Here is a 22,391-nt window from a genome sequence, read left to right as displayed (position 1 = left end):
GTCTACCTGAAATGGTATAGAGATGAGTTAGAACTTGCTAGAAAATATTTTTTAACTGTTTTTACCTGTTCATTCTTTCATAGCCAATCATTGAGGGACCTGGTGTTTAGTTCAATTTCATCAACCCCAATGCCAATCGATTTTTTTTAAAGTGTTCTCTGCTCAGTGTTTTGGTGAAGATATCTGCTACTTGGTCTTCTATTTTGCAGAACTTCATGCAAATGAGACCCTTTTCAACATTGTCTCTCAGAAAATGATGCCGCACATCAATGTGTTTTGTTCTCTTATGTTGAACCGAGTTCTTTGACATGTTTAGAGCACTGGTATTATCACACAGTAATGGCATGCAATCAGAAAATACACCAAAGTCCTCCAGCTGCTGCTTGATCTACAACAGTTGAGCGTAGCAAGAGACAACTGTCACATACTCAGCTTCTGCAGTTGAAAGTGCCACATAATTTTGTTTCCTGGCACCCCATGAAATCAGACACGATCCCAAAAAATATGTCATGCCATATGTGCTCTTTCTATCCACCAGATAACCAGCATAATCAGCATCAACATACCCAATTAAGTCGAAATTGTCTCCTGAAGGATAGTAGAGAACCAGGTCCTGCGTTCCTTTGAGATTCCTTAGAATTATCTTGGCAACGTTCAGATGAGATTCGTTTGGACTAGACTGAAATCTAGCACATATTCCCACACTGAATACGATATCAGGTCTACTAGTTGTGAGATACAAGAGTGAACCAATGATACCTCTATACATGATTTTGTTCACAGGAAAACCAGGTTCATCCACGTCCAGACGAGTGACAGTGGAAATAAGAGTATCTATGATCTTTGAACTTTCCATCTCAAATCTCTTTAGGATCTCTTTAATGTACTTCTGCTGATTTATCATTGTGCCCTTAGGAGTTTGCTTAAGTTGCAGCCCCAAGAAAAAAATTAATTCCCCCATCATGCTCATTTCAAACTCGTTTCCCATGAGCTTTGCAAACTCTTCACACAGGGAATCATTTGTTGCATCAAAATTGATATTGTCAACATAAACTTGCACAATGAGCAGGTTATTTTCCTGTTTCTTCATAAATAGGGTGTTGTCGATTTTTCCTCTTGTAAATCCATTTTCAAGGAGAAATTTGGACAACCTTTCTTACCATGCACGAGGGGCCTGCTTCAATCCATATAATGCCTTGTCAAGTTTGAATACATGCTCAGGATGTTCATGACATTCAAAACTATGTGGTTGTTTGACGAAGACTTCTTCCTTTAGATATCCATTCAGAAATGCACTTTTGACATCCATTTGGAACAATTTGAATTCCATATGAGATGCAAAGGCAATGAGGATTCTGATGGCCTCCATTCGAGCAATTGGAGCAAAAGTTTCATCATAGTCGATCCCTTCTTCTTGATTGTAGCCTTGAACTACTAACCTTGCCTTGTTCCTTGTTGTGTTCCCAAACTTATCAAGTTTGTTTCTAAACACCCACTTAGTTCCTATAACAGTTCTGTCTGAGGGTCGAGGAACCAGGTGCCATACATTGTTTCTCTAAAATTGATAGAGTTCATCTTGCATAGCAGTAATCGAGTCAGCATATTTCAACGCTTCCTTGATATTTTCGGGCTCAATTTGAGAGAGGAAGGTTGATAAGGCAAGTGAGTTTCTGTAAGGCCCCGTAAGATTTTGCATAAGAAAAAATAATATTTCGTGGTGCCGAACTGGGCTTACATATTTGAGGATTGTATAAATTCTTCGCGGCTCGGACTTTTTGGGTTGAACAATGCACTGAAAAGTAAAGAAAAAAATTAGGTAGAAGAAATGCACTTCTGCGGCCACAGAATCAGTCTGCGAACCGCATAATGGTCGCAGAGTGAGACAGTTTTTTGGGCCATTTTTTATGTCATTTTCGCGGCCCATTATGCGACCGCAAAACCATTTCGCAGGCCACACTCCGATCGCATATCCAACTTTGAAATTTTTTGGAGGGAGGTTATGCGGCGCATTATGCGATCGCAGAATAGGTCTGTGGGCCGTATAATGATTACAGGACGAGCCAGATGTAAAGATGATTAATAAGGGGTGTATCTATCATTTGGTCCGGGTTACGGACACCGATGCTGAGGCACCTACACTTGAGTATGTGCCTGTTGTGAATGAATTTCTGGGAGTCTTTCCGGATGAACTCCCTGGGATCCCACAAGACAGGGAAATTGATTTTGGGGTTGATGTGATGCCAGGCACGCAACCTATATCTATTCCGTCCTACAAGATAGCACCAGCAGAATTGAAGGAGCTAAAGGAACAATTGAAGGATTTATTAGAGAAAGGTTTATCTGACCCAGTATGTCACCATGGGGTGCATTGGTTCTCTTTGTGAGGAAGAAAGATGGATCACTGAGGATGTGTATTGACTACTGATAGCTCAATAAAGTCACAATAAAAAACAAATACCCATTACCAAGAATATATGACTTGTTTGATCAGTTACTAGGCGCAGGGCGCTAGGCACTTCTCCAAAATTGATTTACGGTCCGGGTACCACCAATTGAAGATCAGGGAGCAGGATATTCTAAAAACAGCTTTCAAGACCCGGTATGGGCACTTTGAATTTCTGGTAATGTCTTTTCAGCTAACAAATGCCCCGACAACTTTCATGGATCTTACGAATCGGGTTTTCAAGCCTTTTCTCGATTTCTTTGTGATAGTATTCATTGACGATATCCTTGTGTATTCACGAGGTCGAGAGGACCATGCCGATCATCTTAGGGCAGTTTTGCAGACTCTTCATCAGCACCAATTGTACGCAAAATTTTCAAAATGTGTATTTTGGCTCGAGTCTGTCACATTCTTGGGTCATGTTGTCTCTAGAGAAGGAATTAAGGTTGACCCTCAAAAGATTGCAGCGGTGAAGAATTGGCCTAGACCAACAATGCCAATCGAGATTCACTGTTTCTTGGGCTTAACAGGGTATTACATGAAGTTTGTGGAGGGGTTCTCTACCCTTGCCTCTCCGTTGACTATATTGACTCAGAAAGCGATTAAGTTCCAATGGTCTAATACTTGTGAAAGGAGCTTCCACGAGTTGAAATCAAGATTGACTACGGTGCCGATGTTGACCCTGCCAGAGGGTACAAATAGGTTTGTGATTTATTGCGATGCTTCAAGGATCGGGCTTGGGTGTGTGTTAATGCAACACAGAAAGGTTTTACCTTATGCTTCTAGGAAACACAAGAATCATGAAAAGAACTACCCAACACATGACTTAGAACTTGCGGCGATGGTTTTTGAATTAAAGATTTGGCGTCATTATTTGTATGAGGTCCATGTGGATGTATTCACGGACCACAAGAGTCTTCAATATATTTTCAAACAAAAGGAGTTGAATCTGAAGCAGAGAATATGGCTTGAGTTACTCAAGGATTATGACATCGATATTCTGTATCACCCCGGGAGAGCCAATGTTGTGGCGGATGCTCTTAGCCGGAAATATATGGGTAGTTTGGCTCACTTGGAGGCATGTCAAAGGTTCACCAGTTAGCTAGCTTGGGAGTTCATCTTGCAGACTCCATTGAAGGAGGGGTAATTATGCAAAACAGGGCTTAATCATTGCTTGTCGTGGAAGTCAAAGAGAAACAGTACAACGATCCATTATTGGCACAACTAAAAGAGGGGATTCATAAACATAAGACAATGGCCTTTTCTCTTGGCATGGATGATGGTACACTAAGGTACCAAGGGCGTCTATGTGTTTCAAGGAAAATTGAGTGTGAGGTATGTCGGACCGTACAGAATCATTCATAGGATCGGTGAGATGGCGTACAAGCTTGAGCTACCACCTGAGATGTCATTAGTGCACCCAGTATTTCACGTCTCTATGTTGAAGAAAGTAGTTGGAGATACGACACTCATTGTTCCAGTTGAGATTATTGAGGTTAATAAGGAATTGACGTATGAAGAGATTCTGGTTTCTATTATTAATCGGCAAGTCCGAAAGTTAAGAAATAAAGAAATTGCCTCCATGAAAGTGCTATGGCGAAACCAGTAGGTTGAAGAGGCTACTTGGGAGGCCGAGGAAGAGATGAAAAAGAAGTATCCTTACTTGTTTGTATAAGCTATGTAACCTTTCTATAAAATTGTCGCCTATGGATTCTTGTATCGCTAGTTCAGTTAATGTAAAGGTGCTTCTTTCTAAATATATTGTATGTGAGGCCACAATTGGTGTTGTTTTGTATTATGTTACGTCGTTGGTTTATGTCTATGTTGTTAGGATGTGTTTCTGGGGTTCTCTGACAGGTGGATAGGCCCAGCTACAGGGGAAACTCTGGCGAAAATTTTGGAAATTTAGGGAGTTAGCTAAATTTTGAAACTACTAGTGAGCGTGAATTAACAGTTGGGCCACATTTGATGCTAATAATAGATTTTGACCCTCATTCAAAGAAGAATGATCCTAAGTGGGGGAGAATGTAAGGCCCCGTAAGATTTTGGCAAAGGAAAAATAATATTTCGTGGTGCCGAACTATGCTTACATGTTTGAGGATTGTGTAAATTCTTCGCGGCAAGCAAGCTCGACGCGGCTCAAACTTTTTGGGTTGAGCAATGCACTGGAAAGTAAAGAAAAAATTTGGGCAGAAGAAATGCACTTTTGCAGCCCACTATGCGGCCGCAAAATCACTCTGCAGACCGCATAATGGTCGTAGAGAGACAGTCTTTTGGGCCATTTTTTATGTCATTTTCGCGGCCCATTATGCGACCGAAAAATCATTTCGTGGGCCACACTTTGATCGCATATCCAGCTTTGAGATTTTTCAGAGAAAGGTTCTGCGGCGCATTATGCGACCGCAGAACAGGTCTGTGGGCCTCATAATGACCGCAGGCCGAGTCAGATTTTCCCAGTTCTTGAGGGCAATTATGCAGCCTATTCTGCGGACCGCATAAGCATTATGCGGTCGCATATGCGACCGCATACCCTGTTCCGGAGCTTCATTTTGGGATTTTTTAAACCCGACCCTATTTCGTTAAAACATATGCCAACAATTCTAATATTTTTGAGCATATTTCTAATATTTTTAGAGTGAGAAAGAGTTCTTAGAGTGGAGAAGTAACCTTTAACCTAATATCCAACAATTCTTGCTCAATCCTTGAAGAACATCAAGAAAGTCTTCATCCTAAAGGTAAGAATCTATGTCCTACCTCTTAATTTTAAAAATCTACTAAAAAGGGGATAATTAGAAAGATAATTATTGGGTGTTGTTATATTGCATGCATGTGTTATCAAAAAATGTGGGACGGTTGTGAGCTAAAAATGGTAAAGAGTGGGTTGTGGGATGATGGAATCCTCCATAAAAGGACCTTGAAACCTTAATGCACACCTAGTGTTTGATAAAATTCTCAATGAGCTAGAACCATGATCATCCTCCTAATTTTTAGTTCAATTTGTTATATTTCTAAAATAGATTGAAGTTGCTAAGAATTTCAGATCATTTTAGAGTTAAGGAAGCTCAATTGAGGTATGTTGGCTAAACCTCATTCTTCTTAGAATCGAATCCCACTGTGTTCATGTAATTGGTGTAAGTCCCAAATTGATCATTATAGAATTGGCTATTCCTAATGTGTTTGTGTTGAAGGATGTATGTTCAATATTTATTCTACATGCTTCATCATGTCATCTTGCCATTTGAGGATGTGTTCAAAATGTGGAATATGTGTTAGAAATATTAAGACTTCATGTCAAGATCGAATAAAGGTTGTTATGCCAAATTGTATGAAACGCCTCTATGTGCCTAAGATTCCCAAATTGCTCATATCTGAATTTAATGTCTTGAATGGGAAGCCTTATTGTTGTTGTTAATGATAATGATGTTTGAATATGGAAAGGGGAACTGGAATTATGAAATACGGCCAAGTGCCAAGAATGACTTTATAATTGTGACCACTAATGCCAATGAATCGAAAGGATATTAAAGAAGTATGATGTGAGATGATTGGTTGAAAAAGGGAATGTCTCGGGTGAGACGTCCTAGCCGATCAGGCCGTGATCGGATGCCATGTCGCACACATGGTGGTGAATGTGCTGGAAATTATAATGAAATTGTGGTTATGGTTGATGTCTCAAATGAGACGACCCAGCCAATCGGATCATGATCGGACTCTGTATAAGAATATGGTGGCATTGTGAATTATGGTATATCGGCACTAAAGATCACCCAACCTAATAACATGGAAATTGACTTGAAAACTTATGTGATCTTTAACTTGACGTTTTAGCATTATTTGAAGCTCTTATTGAATACTTGATTGTTCCCCCTTGTATTGTTATTCATTCTATTGAGATGGTGCTTAGTTTTACATACTAGTACTATTCGACAGTACTAACGTCCCTTTTGCCGGGGGCACTGCATCTTTAAATAGATGCAGGTGGTTCCATAGCAGGCAGTGTTAATCAGCGATAGTGGTACATCCTCTTCCCAGCAGACTTGGTGAGCTCCGCTTCATCCCTGGGTCACGTATTATATCTTTTGTTCATATTATTATCACGTCTCGAGGTATAGCCGGGGCCTTGTTGCCGGCACTATCATAACACTCTTTTGTATCTTTTAGATGCTCTGTAGATACTATGTGGGTTGTATATGGGTGCTACAAAATTCAAATAGATTATGTTGTGTTTTGATCTCTTGTTCCACTCGAATCATAAGAATGTGTGTATCTTGAAACTTAAAAATGATGTAACCAATGAGACGATTTAGTATTGTATATATGATCTTCCTACTATCTAATTAATGAAATCATGTCTTCTCTTGATCATGGGTGAGTTGGGTAGAAAGTATCTAACAAGATTGCTCGACCGGGTTCACTCGGTTGAGTGTCGGTCGCACTTCCTGAGGTTGGGGCATGATCGTTTCTTGACTTGATAAGGTTTGAATCCCTTAGTCAAGAGGAGTAAGAGGGTGTGAACTTTTGTGTTTCTTGTTCACGCCTGAATCTCATTACGAGAGGATCCAGGTTCCTATGAATGAGATCCATTGTTGACATGAGTGTCACTTCTCTACTCAGCATCAGGAGTTCCTTGCATGGTATCAATAACTCTGTTCTCTGCTTCAGTTGTTGTGATTGAGGGACCATGTTCCTCTGTATCAGTTGGAGAGTTAGCTGCACCATCTTCATTTTATTCCTTGACCTGACTCATCATGTTAGCCTTTCCATTTGCCATATCAATGACTTCAGCAGGAACCTTTGACTGCTCTCCATCCTGATCAACCTTATCATGTGAATCTTTGTCACATAGGTGGTGTGATTCATCAAAGATCACATGTATGCTTTCCTCAACATATTGAGTTCTTTTGTTGTAGACCTTGTAGGCTTTGCTTTGTGATAAATAGCCAAGAAGGATTCCTTCATCACTTTTGGCATCAAATTTTCCCAGTGCTTCCTTCCCATTATTGAGAATGAAGCATTTGCAGCTAAACGTCCTCAAATGTGTTAGATTGGGTTTTCTCCCGTTCAGCAGTTCATACGGGGTTTTGTTCAAGAGAGACTTGATCATGCACTTGTTCATTAAGTAGCACGCAGTGTTGACTGCCTCTGCTCAGAAACTTTTTGCAACATCACTGTCAATTAGCATTGTCTTTGCCATGTCTTCAAGAGTCCTATTTTTCCTCTCCACAACACCATTTTGTTGGGGTGTTCTTGGAGCTGAAAAATTATGACTTATACCATTTTCAGCACAAAATTCATCGAATTTTGCGTTATCAAACTTTGTGCCGTGATCAGATCTTAGACTCACGACATTATGGCTCTTCTTCACAAAAGCAGCAAACACTTAAAAGTTTCATCCTTGGTTCTGAAGAACAAAGTCCAGGTGAATCTGGAGTAGTCATCCGCTATGACGAAAACGTACTTCTTTCCTCCTCTATTTGGCACCCTCATAGGCCCACATAGATCCGTATGGAGGAGATCAAGTGGCCTTGAGGTACTCACTTCCTTTTTGGGTTTGAAGGAGGACCTGACTTGCTTTCCTTTTACACATGCATCACACACCTTGTGATCTTTGAAACTTGACTTAGGCAGCCTATGAACCAGGTCATTCTTGACCAATTTGTTCAGCAATGTAAAGCTTGCATAGCCCAATCTTCTGTGCCACAGTTCGGCATTGCCACTCAAGCATGTAAGATACCCATTGTGCAAGGATTCAAAATCAATAACATAAATATTTTTGTATCTTTTTGCCACCAGAACCACTTCACCAGTCACGAAATTTGTGACTGTACAGGTTTTTGACACAAATTCCACTTTGTTTCCTTTGTCGTAGATTTGAGAGACACGCAGTAGGCTATATTCAAGCCATTTACATAATACACATTCTCAATTGAGTGAGTGAGCGTCTTTCCAATTCTTCCTACTCCCATAATGTATCCTTTTTTGCCATTGCCAAAGGACACACTCCCTCCTTGCAGAGCTTTGAGTGAAAGGAAATCATCGATGCTTCCAGACATATGCTTAGAACAACCACTATCCATATACTATTTCTGGCTGATTCCTTTCACTGCTCTCATCATCATCATCATCATCATCATCATCATCATCATCATCATCTTCATCATCGACAGATTTTGCCATCAGGGCAAATATAGAGTCATATTCAGCTGCTTCACTTTCAACTGCCATCATGGAGGTATCACCCTGTTCATCATCTTCTCCAGATTCGCTGGAAGAATTTTCCCATGCAGCAAGAGCTTGTTTCACCACATTGTTAGCGGTTTCTTTTCTCTTGAATCTTTTGTCAGGAACTGAGTTCATCTTGACGGTTTTGTCTGTATTGTGCTTGTACGAGTCTTGCTTGTGGAGAGGATAGTATTTGATGAAGTGTCCTGGCTTACTGCATTTATGACACAAGTCATAGCCTTTTGGCTTGTTGGAGCTTCCCCTTTTTGGAATGCCTCCATTCCTACGAACCATTTTCTGAAATCCCTTCGTCAGGTAGGCCATGTCAGCATCCTCACCACTTGAATCGTTATTGTCTTCCTTGAGGACCGGGTTCTTCTCCTTTTTGGGCTCTCTTCTTTCATGGTCCTTCTTCTTCTTCATTTCATAGGTCTTTAGATTTCTAATGAGTTCATCAATGGTCAACTTTTGCAGATCCTTTGCCTCCGTGATAGCATTTACTTTATTTTCCCAGGAACTAGGTAATACACTGAGTATTTTCCTAACAAGTTTGTTCCTTGGAATAATCTCTCATAGAGAGTAGAGCTCGTTGATGATAGAGGTGAATCGAGTGTGCATATCCTTAATGGATTCATCATCCTTTATCCTGAAGAGTTCATACTCAGTGGTTAGCATGTCGATCTTCGACTGCTTGACTTGAGTTGTTTCTTCATGTGCCGTTTGGAGAGAGTCCCAGATCTCCTTGGCTGATTGATAGGCAGAGATCTTGTTGTATTCATCAGGTCCAATACCACAGAGGAGAATCTTTTTTGTTCGGAAGTTCTTCTCTATAGCTTTGCGCTCAACATCATTGTACTCCTTCCTTGTCTTGGGAACTGTCACTGCTGGTTCACCAATGGTTTTCATTGGGACGAAGGCACCATCACAGATAACATCCCAGAGCTCTGAATCTTCAGCCATGATAAAATCATGCATCCTTGTCTTCCACTATCTATAGTACTGTCCATTGAATCTAGGTGGTCTGTAGGTTGATTGACCTTCTTCAAAGTTTGGTGGAGCAGCCATTTGGATCCTTTCTAGGTGTTAGCCTGATAGAAAGAACCTACTTTGATATCAATTGATAGAAACTTAGGGTCCACCAAACTGAATAGAGAACCTAGTTCTCTATCAGTTCCCATAGAATACACACAATAAGAGATAAGTAAGTGACACAACAGAGTTTTACATGGAAAACTCCCAGCTCGCGGGATTAAAAACCATGACCTTCACTCGTAGGATTTCAACTTCACTAACCGAGCAACTTTTAGATTACAACCTATTATTACTTAGGAATTAAACTCTTAATCTCTCACTCACTTGTAATAACTCCATTACAAGCCTCTTTGTAATAACTCTATTACAAAGCTCACAACTCGATTAACTCTAGCCAAGACACAAACACAAGGTTTATGGTTTTACAAATGGTTTCCTAGACAATGCTTCTAACTAAGCTAAGTAGGAATTACAAGTAAATCACTCTAACAAAGGTGCAACACAACTAAGGACATGTAATAACACAATGTTGGAAACCGGTCCTTCGTTATGTTGTTCTTTGCTCTTGAAGCCTGCAAGTTACTTGCAAGATGACAACACACTTGAGAGGAAACTTGATTAATTATCGGATGTGCACGTGTATATTTTCTTCATTGCTTCATGTTAATACTATCCAAGTGATGTCACTTGGATGATGCAAGCAAATATCTGGTACAAGGCATTCCCCATAAGGTGACTGTTGCACTGTTCACATTGTTGCGTGTGTGCAGAGGAACAGTTGCATCGACTTTACAGCTGTGAGCAGTTGACTGGTACAGTCAGCAGGGGAACTAATGTCTATATGTTCCCTCTGTCGTCTCTTTGATTCTAGCTGTTGAACTTGTGCCCGATTTGAAAGTTGTTGTGTTTTGGCACCTTGAGTATGTGTAACAGGTTCCCAATCTGGTTCTAATCATTAAACTTGTTAGATTATCAAAACATAACAAGGCACATAACTTATCAAATATAAACAAATTGCCTTTACAAAAATAAAAGATAGAAAGAAATAGTTGCTACTTAATTGTTAAATTTGAAATACAGTATTCTCTTCATCCAGTGAAAGTGTGTTCTGTTGTTTAGATGCAGTTATTACAAAAGGAGAGTTGGATATACCAAATGAAATTGGAAAAAAACTTTTTCTTTTGAATAATTTGAATGTTGTTTAAACAAAAGTAGGTGCAATATTATACTAAATTCCTTGAGTAATGACAAACTACAAGTGTTGCTAAAAAGTTTATCTTTAAAAACAGATACTACTACAATTTTAAGAAGAGAGAAAGTAAGACGGTCAGTTATGGACAACGAATGGAGATTATTTAACGTAGAACATTATTTACTATTAGGAGATGGCCAAAGGTTGGCATTAATTTGCTAATAATAAATGCGATAGTTATTCTTTTGCCGCGGAGTTAGGTATGGGGTTCTTGTAACAGTCAAAAGTTTCTGATTTCTCGCATTTAATATTATCAGTAAATTTAATCATAATATTGTAAGAAATAAGAATACATAGTACTATCTAATTAAGATTAACTGATAAACAATGTATAACCACACAAAATTTTGTAATTTATTTATTTAATGCAAACACCATGTAACTTTTTTTTTTGGGCCTTCAGCTAATGTTGCACTCGCCTACCTCGCTACTCCTTAATCCATATTATGGAGTCAAATAGTCAATGATTATTGTACGTTTAATGCTGACTAAAAATATCTTCTGAAGTTAAGCGACGAAAATCAGCATAACTATTTTTTCCGGAATATTATTACAAAGCTGAAAATCAAGATTGATGCTCTCCTTGAGGCCCCATTGCTGTGAAATTTTGTTTTGACTTTCATTGGTCATTTTTTCAGCTGGCTTCTTCACCACTAGTGGCCAAGACTTGAGGGCTTCCCAAAATGGAATATGCCGTGTTTAAAGTTAGCATTTTTTGATAATTGCTTCACTTGTGTTGTTGGACTTCTGCTTAAAGATATCTCCTCTGAGTATCAGGTATTTCTTCCTTTTTTACTTCATGTGATAATCTGAAGATTTAGATAGATTTAATTCTTGAAAAAATTGGATCTTTTTGTATAAACTTAAAACCCCGTTTTCCTCTAAAGATTTAGGTAGATTGAATTCTTGAAAAAATTGGATCTTTTTGTATAAACTTGAAACCCCTTATGCGTCTTACTTACTCTTCCCTTTCGTTTTTTTGTTCTTGGTTCTTTTTTGGGGTTATTTTATTTATGTTTAGCTAATATCTGCTGTTAGTATGCAAGTGGTAAGCTTCAGTTGTTTGTTACTTTTATAGAGCATTTGAAACTGCTTTTTCCATTCTCTGTTGATGGGAGTTATTTGTTTGCCAGTAAATCTGAGATGACTTTAATGAATTTCATTTATAATCATGAAAGTTTTGGTTTTCAGTGTTTTTATGGAAGATCTAAAGGGCCAAGGCTGTAGGGACCTAACCCTTCAACCTAGACCTTTTTAAAAAAATTATGAAAAGAAAAGGTAGCTCCTAAAACATTGGTCCAACTGCTTTTTAGGACTTGTGAACAAAAACATTTCTGCAACACTTTACACTCCTAAATTAAGTTAGAGTTGTTCTTTATAGTTGGTGTTTTTTCAGATTCCTCATTACTCATTATTGATAATTTCTATCTGTTATGTATGTGAATGCTAAAGCTTGGAGCTGGAGAACTTTCTGTTAACGATTTCAACCCGGTTGTATGCTGGAATTGGTACTATTGTCTTCTGGATATCTAAATTGATTTCACAATGAGGCCTTCTCTAAACGCGAAGGATATCAATGAGTTTAACAGGTTCTATAACCAACCCGTAGAGGATCAAGAATCTTTTTCCCTGCCTTCCATTAACAACCCGAATAGCAACCAATTACTTTATGCTGATTGTGGTCAGCAGACACAATTCTCTGCCTTAAAACACAACCAATACTGCTATGTTGAATCATCCACTGGAAATTCTAATGAACTTGTCTCCGATTCTCCTCCTGTTGATACTTTCTTTGCTGGTGACAATTCCATGATGCACCAAGGTTCTGATTCATGTCCTTCGGACATGCATCATTCTCCTAATGACACGTACCACTCTTCAGGTAACAGTTCGTGCTTCACTAGTGATGGTACTGGCCTGAAGCACAAGCTAAAGGAACTCGAAACTGCAATGCTGGGGCCTGATTCAGAAAGCTTGGAGTCATATAATACTACTCCATTGGCTGCAGCCAATCAGATTTCGTCGGAGTCAGATAAATGGGTTGATATGATGGAGATGATGCCTAATGGAGATTTGAAACAAGTGCTTATTGCCTGTGCTAAAGCAATAGCAGATAATAATTTAGTAACAGCTGAATGGTTAATGTCAGAACTACGCACAGTGGTATCAGTTTGCGGTTCTCCAATGCAACGCTTAGGAGCGTATATGCTGGAAGGATTAGTTGCCAGATTGGCCTCCTCAGGAAGCTCCATCTACAAGGCCCTACGGTGCAAAGAGCCGACTAGCGTTGAGCTAATGTCATACATGCATTTGCTTTATGAAATCTGCCCATACTTCAAGTTTGGATATTTGTCGGCAAATGGTGCAATTGTTGATGCCGTGAAAGAAGAGAACACAATTCATATAATTGATTTTCAGATTGCTCAGGGTAGCCAGTGGATCACCCTAATCCATGCTCTTGCAGCCCGGCCCGGTGGACCCCCACGAATCCGCATTACAGGAATTGATGATTCCACGTCGGCTTATGCCAGAGGAGGAGGGATTGAAATTGTTGGTCGGAGGTTATCAAGCATTGCTGCATCTTGCAATGTACCTTTTGAATTTCATTCCGTGGCTGCTTCTTGCTCCGATGTTGAGATTGAGCACCTAAAGGTTCGGCCTGGCGAACCATTGGCCGTGAATTTTGCACTTGTCTTGCACCATATGCCTGATGAGAGTGTTGGCACTAAAAATCACAGAGACAGACTTCTGAGGATGGTTAAGAGCTTGTCTCCCAAGATTGTGACCTTAGTGGAGCAAGAGTCCAACACTAATACAGTACAGTTCTTTCCCAGGTTTTTGGAGACACTGAACTACTACCTATCTATATTTGAATCAATAGATGTTGCTCTACCTAGGGACCATAAGCAACGAATCAACGTTGAGCAGCATTGCCTGGCCCGGGAAATTGTGAACATAATAGCATGTGAAGGGGCAGAAAGAGTGGAGCGTCATGAGCTTCTTGAAAGGTGGAGGTCACGATTTCTTATGGCTGGGTTCAATCCATATCCATTAAGCTCCTCAGTAAATGCTACAATCAAGACCCTGCTGGAGAATTACTACCAAAGTTATACGCTTGATGAGAGAAATGGCGCTCTTTATCTTGGCTGGATGAATCGAGATTTAGTTGCCTCTTGTGCCTGGAAATAGTATCCTACCCTAAGTAGGTGCATGTAACTTCTAGCTTGATAATGGTAAAAGGTAGACCTTTCTGTTTGTATTCAGTTAAGAGCACCGTACTATAATCTTCTTCTTAGAATCTGTTCCATATTTTTCTTCTCTCACATTGCATCGTATTGTGATATTGAGGTGTGCAGTACCTGCAGCATGTGGTTGTGAGCTGACAATTAATTGAAAGATTTAAGTTATATGCACCGATGGCATAAAGATTCTTTACAACATTAGTTCAATTTAACCAGCTATAGCAAGCTATTACTATAAATCTCTTATATCCATTTCGTTCTATTCAGACCTTTTTATCACTTATAAAGATCCTTAGGCTGGACACTAATCCTGCTATATATTTCTTTCCTTTAAGTTTTGTGAACTGACACTATCATGTTAAGTTGATCTATAATAATACAAACAATTTTTTTTTTCTTTAGAGACGAATCAAAATGACAAAGGGTTAAATCTCAATGGGACACAACTGATTAAATTGCACTGGTATATCATAAAAAGTTTTTAGAATGTTAGCATATATAACTTAAAACCCGCAAATAGCCTCTTGCCGGGATTAAACGCACGTCTATGGTTATGTATGCTAGAGCGATAGGGGAAACCAGTAAAGGAGATTCTGCAATCACCATTTGCACGATTGATAACAATCACGTGTAGGAAAAGAAAGAGATGAAGGTCTCCCAAAGCACTTTTATATTATCTTTACCATATTATTTTCAAAAAATACATTTGCCATGTGTTTGCCTCCTAGTTACAGTACATAGAATTTGCCTATTCATGGGGATAAAGATATTGGAGGCGTGGATATTTGCTCAGACATCCACTGTTGTTCACTTCCTAAAATACTGTTGGTATGTACAAAGGAAGTGCAACATTTTTCTGAGCAGTTGTATAATACAGCATGATGGGTCCTAGAAGTATGAGGGCAAGTATCTATACTTCAACTAGAGATGTCTTTTGTAATCCACCAATATTCAAGAAAAAATAGATGGTGGCTTCTTATTGTTAAGCTTATACATGGAGGTAGAAACAATCATGGGCCCAAGAGTATCTTTCCATAGTTTTGAGGAAATTGAGTAGAAGGTTGTAAAGGCAAAGTCTCAAAACCATGTCCTTGCACATGATTATCTATAGGTCCAAACCGGCTCATGCCACCATTTACAATACCATAGCGCGCTGCAATTGCAGCTGGTTGCACTACCATCATACCGGAACGTGAAACTTGAACTTGGTTATGGACGGTGTGAAGTTGCCTATTGTTCCCATTCTCCACACCATATCCAAAACCAACACCTAGATCCAGATTAATAGAGTAAGTCTCTTCTGCCCTGATCCTTGAACCGCCAGTTACAGGCGTGGATCCTGCCATTTCATGGTTATTAGACCTTGCAGCAGGTACGTCGTGATTATGTTTTCCTTCATAAGTGGTGATAACAGCTTTGGGATCATGAGAAGCCCTCTCCACATGTTTCCTGACAGGGCATCCAGCATTGGTGCACTTATAATAGCTCCTGCATGACACGGAAGTTGGGAGAAAAAATATTGACCACTCATGATTAGAGAATATTAAAAGAAACTCAAAGGTGAATTAAGAATTTTGGAAATGCATGGACTTCGCAGGTTAAAGGGAAAAGAAAATGCTGGAAACCCATAGCTTCTACAGATTTCCACCATAGAGCATCCCTCTATGCATGGACGTGTTACAAAAGCTTACGAGAGATTTACAAGAATTGTAATGTATGTGGATTAGTGTAGATAAACCATGATACATGCGAATGTTTGATGAATTTCACAATAAGTGGTCTCTAACTCCTATTAAACACCCAACAACGGCAAGATCTTGGATATTGATGGATTTAGGATCCTATTGTCTCTTTTAGGCTTTTGCCTCTCATCAGGAGAAGGGCATGATATCACAAGTATCATATTTTCTTAGACTACACACCTACCAAATACTCGATCGTCTAGAGACTAACCAACAACCAGTAACGACCTTTGTCAAATACTCGTTGCATACCACATTTAAGTGTCTGTGTACACGACATTCATGTAACACAGGTCATATGTTCAAGTAACTACAAACCATATAGTGTTGCATACCTAGGATTAGGATTGCCTCGGACCACCTTCTGTCCATACTTGCGCCACCGGTACCCATCATCTAATATATCAACTTCACTGACAGTTTGAACAACAACGCGTGGTTCACGGATTGGCTTAATCACTGGTGTTATATCCACTGCACCATCCATTTTCCTGCTTAAAGTTTTAACCATTTAATCAGATCTATTAGCGGGAATATATTGAAGGCTTTCCATTAGCTTTACCTTCTTTTCACAAATGGATCATCCTCATCCATATCATCATTAGTGCCCTGCATCTGTGAAACTGCCCCTTCAGGACCATCAGCATCCACTTGCTGAGGTGATACGGGAGTACTAATGGGCTCAATTTTACTGGTCTGGGCATTGGTGTTGAACTTGTCCTCAACAAAGACTGAGAATTGATAAAGATTGACTCAAAATAAAATTAAAGATTTTTTTTTTCAAAATTACCACTTTATGCTCATCGAGAGGGAAACAATACTAAAAGAGCTATTTTCTCACATTTATCTTCTTGGATGGACATAAGAGCACCAGGAGTAAATCGACGGCTCAGTTGGGGTTTAGGATGATCATGAGAACCTTTATAAACGATCTCTGTTATTTGTCCTTCAGGTGACCGCTCAAATATCTTTTTCACTTCACAGTTTGGGTATGTACATTTGTAATAGCTCCTAGGAAATTCACTTCCTTTTACAAGTTTCTGGCCATACTTTCGCCAGTTATACCCATCATCTGATGATCTCTCAGCAGTTACTGATGATACATCTTTATGATCAACAAGTGAAACTTGCATGCTTGTATTAGATTGACTTCTCATATTCATGGCATCAACATTCATAGGTGCAGATAGACTCTCTTCTTTTGAAGAATCATCAACATTTATAGGTGCAGATAAACTCAGTTCTTTTGATGATGCCATCTCATGCTTAGCTAGAGATGAAGTAGCTACCAATTGAGGATGACTTTGGTCTTGAACTTCTTTTAATGGCTCATCTGGTTGTTGGTTCAAACCTGTAGAAATCTTGATTACAGAAGTGTGTTAGGAATGTAGGAACTAACAACCAGATTCTACTAGTAAATTAATACAATTTTCTTTTTGTGAAAATAAGGTACTCAATAAACTAACAGAAATTAATTCTTTTTTTTTTTGGGTCAAGAAATAAATTCACATATTGTTTTTTAGAGATCTAAAAGAAGAGAAAGCCCATTAGAAGAGGCCAAAAAAGTAAAAAGGCGTGCAAGGCACTTGCATCCTCTGCTGGAACCTTTAAGATATACATGGAAATAGATGCTTTTAAACTAGAAGTGTCGGTAAATAAAGGATGCCTATCATCAAGCCCTTCCACCCACCCGCCATTCAAAACAAAACAAGAAGGAAGAGGAAGAAAACAGTACTATCAGATATAGAAAGCGTTAATAGTGCAAAACAAGCATCATAATTTTCTTATAAAAAAATCAATTTCTTTTATGACAGCTACAATCCGTTATTTCATTTATCAATAGCTCAATCTTCATCTGTAATTTATTTAAAGTATCTTTTTTTCTTTTAAAACAAAATTCAGTTCAATAAAAGGACTTTGAGCAAATAGCACAAGGAAATGCAGTCATTTCCCTGCTTATGGAAATTGTGTCATCTAGATACTACATGTTGATTTGCTAAAAGTTCAACAAAATTACTTTGACTAATACATTGGTTAAGCATAACATACATACTAATTTGAATTTAATGGTGACAGAAGAATAGAATTAAGTTACTTATTGGGCATTCCCTGCAAATTAAATGATTTTTATAATTTTTATTTGTTTGATGACTTCCAATTCTTGGAATACGTGAATATCATGTCATTATAGTAATGTGTCAAATCATCAAACAGGGAAGGGGGATCATTAACAATGCAAAATAAATGACGGCCACATCACCTGTTTAACAATTCATTCCTTAATTTTATGCATGAACATACTCAACTGCTGCTCATGCTGCTGTCAACTTACAGACATAACCAAATTACTATTGCTCTACTTGTTTGAAAAGGACTGGAGTGTTGCCCTTTAAGAAACATGAGTCTCTTCGATATTGAAACACACCTACCTTAGCAAATCAAAGAAAGCGCACATCCTGATAGCATGTTACAACACTATCGAAAACCTACACAATTGGAATTAAGGGCAAATAGACACCATAACTTGAGAAAGACAGAATTCCAAGAACATCAGAATTAATTTCAATTTCTCTAAATCAAGCATATGTCAGTTGTCAAAGAAGACTTTCTGCTAATACTGAAAAGCCCTTTGTTTGAGGGGGTGGGGAGGAAGAGAAAACAAAAAAAACAACTAGTCATCTTTTTGTATTGTTCTATCTTTCTAATCCAACATCAATAATATTTCAACAGAGCATTACCACATGTTCCGCCGCTAATGATCCAGATGTAGAACTAGATCCACCAGCAAATTTGAACTCAAAGCAGCTGGATTTTCTTTCACTGTATGTATTGCCACTGGAATAACCTCTTGTCAATAAGAATGCAGCGTTTCCACCAGAGCCTTGCACTGCTTGAAGCTTGGAGAAGGAACCTGTAGTTGGAGACGGCTCAGCCTGCAGGTTTTATAGGTAAATGAAATAGACTAAGTTATTGATCACAATTTCTTTTCCAAGGGGAAATTGCATTTATGCATAGACAAACGTGGTACATATTATTTACTGTTACTTTCTCAATTTTCTGCTTCTTTGTGGGAGAAATTTTTTCTTTTCACGCGTCACTTTCTGGCTAATTTTTCATTTGAGTGGAGGCAGATAGATGCTACTTATGATAGTGAAAAAGGTTACTGATATGCAACAGCCACTGAACTCAGAACATTAGCATTTACGCCCGAATAAGACAAATATTTAGGGGACTTTACTGATGCCATAATCAGGACAGAACATGTATAAAATAAAAATCTTCTTTCCCCAGGGAACAACATAGTGGAAAAGCTGAGCACCTTGCAAAAAGGAAGATTCATTATGTGAAAAAACAACACTGAGGCCTAACTGAGCTTTTCCAGGCAGAAGAACAAAGAATATATATTATGGTAAAAGCCAGAAGCACGATTCTATTTAAAAAACAATATATTGCACCAATATAGTAAAGCATCAGAACCAACGGTTGCAATTAACACAGAAAAGCATAGTTATATTTATAGATAAATAAGTATTATATTCTTAAATGAGCACTCAGATGGAAAAAAGAATCAGAGGAACAAGTTGTAATGCCTATGAAAAGAACCAAATATCTAATCAATAATTCAAACCGTACTTTAACAAAGCAACCATCACATCAAAAAAATTCCTCAAATCCTCCACCTGAGAGTATATTATGAGGTAAGCAAAGCACAACTTTAAAGAAGGCAAAAAAATAAAAAATTATACGTAATACTCCCTCCGATCTAATTTGCGTGAAAATGTTTGATTAGGCACGGATTTTTTTAAAAAAAAAAAATTGGAATATGTTATCCTAAACAAGTTAAAAAGGATTTAGATTATTTGTGTGATTATAAAATCTGTTAGAATTTAAAATTTAAGCTAAATTGTTTCCAAATTTAAAAATGGATCATTTTTTTTTTTGAATAAATAGGTGCATGTAAACAGGACGGGAGCCGAGTAGTTTGCATTTCACTCAATTGAAGACAGCACAACTATACACCTTACTCTTAACAACAGTTAAACTAATTATGATTATCTTAATTGTGGTTAAGATTCCCTAATTATTTTCCTTTTCGCTTGTCCTTCGTTTTCTTATCAATCCAATAAAACAGCTAATTAGTGTCACAATCTCCGTACTTCCTCTCGATCTACTATGATTCATTCCAATATTTCTCCGATTAAAAAAATAAAAAAGCACAGTGCCCTAACTAACTTCAAAAATGACTCACATTTCTTCAATTAATGTGGAACATTTTAGCAAAAGAAACTTAAAAATTACTCACTTTGATGTTAGAGAGAAGAACAGGAGATTCAAGGAAGGAGGAAGGACTGAGACCGGGAGGGATGGTGATACAAGTAGACCTAGAGATCGGGAGCTTAGCAGGAGTCATGAGCTTGTATTTAGCACCGCCGCTGGATCCGGCGGCGCCGGAGCTGAAACCGCCGTCAGGTACGGCGGGGATTCCATCTCTGAGTTGCTCGGAAGAAGAGTGTTGCTGCTGAGAGTGAGAGTGGGACTGTGAGTGAGAGTCTTCCATTGACGATTCAGAAGAGGTTTTTGGTGTGTAGGAGACGACACAATCAAAAGGAGCGTGACTCAACAGGTGACCGGGGGCAGCGGGCAGGGGTAGTTTGGGTTTTTTAGTATGAGGGTAATTTGGTAATTTTGGGTCAGGGTGGATTGTTTGCGTGCGTACTTTAATATTGTCAGTGATGAAAGACGGTTCGACGCCAAGTTGACTTGGGATATGGGATATGGATTTTATTGCTTTGTCCCCATCCAACTACTGTTCTTCCAATAATGACCCTCCATAAAAGCCAATTCCAAATTCCCAATTATAAATTTATAGTGCTGGTCGGTGGAGTTGGGCGGGTATCGGGCGGATCGAACGGTTATTTACTTTTAACGATTTGGCTTATCGATTATCGAATTTTAAATATATTAATCTGTCAATCACACAATAAGATATTGGACAGATTGATATTGATTTAACTATTATCATACAATTTATCAGCCTATTTGAATCTGTATTACAGAGACATGTAGGTAGTTGAATACCGAATTTTTCTAAATACTTTACTTCTACTTCTATTACCCCAATGAAACTTTATTACATGAATTGTAACTAACCGATTATATGCAACATATCAGAGAAACTAAAATTGCAGCAGATATTTTTTCTAAATATATTTATAATAATAACTAGGGTTGTGTATAATTTGGTAAATACCGAATTACCGTATCGAAATTAAAAATTTTAGTATTTGGCATTCGGTATGGTATTTGGTTTAAGTTTTAAAAAAATAGTATTAGGTATGATATTTGGTATTTTAAAATAAAATACTGAAATACTGATATCATACCGAAATATATATTATATTATATAATACACATATTATTAATTATAATATAAACATAAAAAAAAATACAATTTTACTTTTCTTTATTTTTCAAGTTAATCAATTAACTTTAAGCAAGTAATAAAACATTTCTATTGATCAAATTTATTCATTTATGTACAGTTTTCTCTCTCTCTGGGTTGATATTTGATGGTTTTGGACAAAACTTTTGACAACAAATATTTTTAGTTTTGTACTTTTGAGTACTTTAATTAAGAATATTACAGTTTATGACTCTATGCACTAGTTAATATTTAAACCGAATAAACAGAAGTTACTGAACCGAATAAACCGAAACCGAAAGGATAAAAACTGAACCATATCGAATTTAATTAGGTACGGTGTTGGTATAGCATTTTAAGAAATCGAATACCGAAAATACCGAACCGAAATGTCTAAATAGCGTACCATGCTGACCGATGAATACCCCTAATAAAAACTGTATATTAGTCGCCTTCTTTTGTATTTGACTATTACATATATTAATTGTATGTGTCGATATTTGTTTCTGTACTTGGGACTAAGCAATATCGAGAAAAGGGTCAGCCGAGGTCGAGATACAGAAGATGGTCGGTGTCGAGTGCCGTAAAAGGAGCTGTAACGACTAATTTATTAGGGCAGGATATTAAAGAGAATATTCCATTGGATATTCTTTGTACTAGTACTACTAAGGTTATTGGGGGTATATCCCATATAAATAGAAAAAATGATAATGAATGGGAGTATGTGATACTCATTGTGATAATAACAGACCTTGCTAAAAGATACAAAAGAACACATTTTTATCAAGGGTGATGACCCAAAATATTATCTTTAAATTTAATGATTAATTATGTGATCTAAGCACTATTTACCATTACTCGACTTGAGTGTGCAGTCCGTAAAAAAAATTCGAAAAAGTTTTCAGGTGAAAAATGGATTAAAATGTGAATTAGAGCTTTAAAACTCAATTGAGTTGACTTTGGTCAACATTTTGAGCAAACAGACTCGGATCAGTATTTTGACAATTTTGATAGGTCTGTATCGTGATTTGGGACT

General features: G+C 38.0%; 5 protein-coding genes across 7 annotated transcripts; 1 reads left to right on the top strand and 4 right to left on the bottom strand.

The window, feature by feature from the left end:
• Positions 1 to 388: 388 nt before the first annotated feature.
• On the bottom strand, positions 389 to 1,090 carry LOC138895590 (secreted RxLR effector protein 161-like). The gene has a single exon (XM_070180299.1). It carries the CDS (start codon positions 1,088 to 1,090, stop codon positions 389 to 391), a length of 702 nt encoding a protein of 233 aa, XP_070036400.1.
• A 7,422-nt stretch (positions 1,091 to 8,512) lies between these two features.
• Positions 8,513 to 9,088, bottom strand: LOC138895589 (rRNA-processing protein EFG1-like). The gene has a single exon (XM_070180298.1). The coding sequence runs from the start codon at positions 9,086 to 9,088 to the stop codon at positions 8,513 to 8,515; it is 576 nt and encodes a 191-aa protein (XP_070036399.1).
• A 147-nt stretch (positions 9,089 to 9,235) lies between these two features.
• Positions 9,236 to 9,625, bottom strand: LOC117281656 (uncharacterized). The gene has a single exon (XM_033661495.1). It carries the CDS (start codon positions 9,623 to 9,625, stop codon positions 9,236 to 9,238), a length of 390 nt encoding a protein of 129 aa, XP_033517386.1.
• Positions 9,626 to 11,342: 1,717 nt separating this feature from the next.
• LOC104116952 (scarecrow-like protein 21) lies at positions 11,343 to 14,272 on the top strand. Its single transcript, XM_009627912.4, has 2 exons — positions 11,343 to 11,726; positions 12,402 to 14,272. The coding sequence occupies exon 2, from the start codon at positions 12,495 to 12,497 to the stop codon at positions 14,136 to 14,138; it is 1,644 nt and encodes a 547-aa protein (XP_009626207.1). The 5' UTR covers positions 11,343 to 11,726; positions 12,402 to 12,494; the 3' UTR covers positions 14,139 to 14,272.
• Positions 14,273 to 14,838: 566 nt separating this feature from the next.
• Positions 14,839 to 20,527, bottom strand: LOC104116951 (probable WRKY transcription factor 20). 3 transcript variants are annotated; one of them, XM_070181526.1, is made up of 6 exons: positions 20,237 to 20,527; positions 18,675 to 18,866; positions 16,775 to 17,294; positions 16,496 to 16,664; positions 16,269 to 16,424; positions 14,839 to 15,679 (listed from the first exon to the last, which is right to left on the bottom strand). In XM_070181526.1, the coding sequence occupies exons 1-6, from the start codon at positions 20,489 to 20,491 to the stop codon at positions 15,202 to 15,204; spliced, it is 1,770 nt and encodes a 589-aa protein (XP_070037627.1). In that variant the 5' UTR covers positions 20,492 to 20,527; the 3' UTR covers positions 14,839 to 15,201. The 3 variants fall into 3 exon arrangements, with proteins under 3 accessions (XP_070037627.1, XP_009626205.1, XP_009626206.1); XM_009627910.4 differs by having other exon boundaries at positions 18,672 to 18,866; positions 20,237 to 20,526; XM_009627911.4 differs by lacking the exon at positions 20,237 to 20,527 and adding an exon at positions 19,253 to 19,390 and having other exon boundaries at positions 18,672 to 18,866.
• Between the last annotated feature and the right edge of the window lie 1,864 nt (positions 20,528 to 22,391).

The sequence above is a fragment of the Nicotiana tomentosiformis genome, chromosome 7 (genome assembly GCF_000390325.3).
Source record: "Nicotiana tomentosiformis chromosome 7, ASM39032v3, whole genome shotgun sequence".
Lineage (NCBI taxonomy): Eukaryota > Viridiplantae > Streptophyta > Magnoliopsida > Solanales > Solanaceae > Nicotiana > Nicotiana tomentosiformis.
The sequence above is the reverse complement of the archived record's forward strand: the minus strand, read 5'-3'. Positions and strand labels throughout refer to the sequence as shown.

Bases quoted from the DNA above. Each gene is read 5' to 3' on its own strand.
- LOC138895590 (XM_070180299.1), bottom strand. From the start codon at position 1,090: ATGAAGAAACAGGAAAATAACCTGCTCATTGTGCAAGTTTATGTTGAC.
- LOC138895589 (XM_070180298.1), bottom strand. From the start codon at position 9,088: ATGAAGAAGAAGAAGGACCATGAAAGAAGAGAGCCCAAAAAGGAGAAG.
- LOC117281656 (XM_033661495.1), bottom strand. From the start codon at position 9,625: ATGGCTGAAGATTCAGAGCTCTGGGATGTTATCTGTGATGGTGCCTTC.
- LOC104116952 (XM_009627912.4), top strand. From the start codon at position 12,495: ATGAGGCCTTCTCTAAACGCGAAGGATATCAATGAGTTTAACAGGTTC.
- LOC104116951 (XM_009627910.4), bottom strand. From the start codon at position 20,491: ATGGAAGACTCTCACTCACAGTCCCACTCTCACTCTCAGCAGCAACAC. The intron at 16,665-16,774 runs GTGAGAAAATAG...ATCAATTCTCAG, and splicing joins GTCCATCCAAGAAGATAAAT to TCTTTGTTGAGGACAAGTTC. The intron at 16,425-16,495 runs GTAAAGCTAATG...AACTTTAAGCAG, and splicing joins GATCCATTTGTGAAAAGAAG to GAAAATGGATGGTGCAGTGG.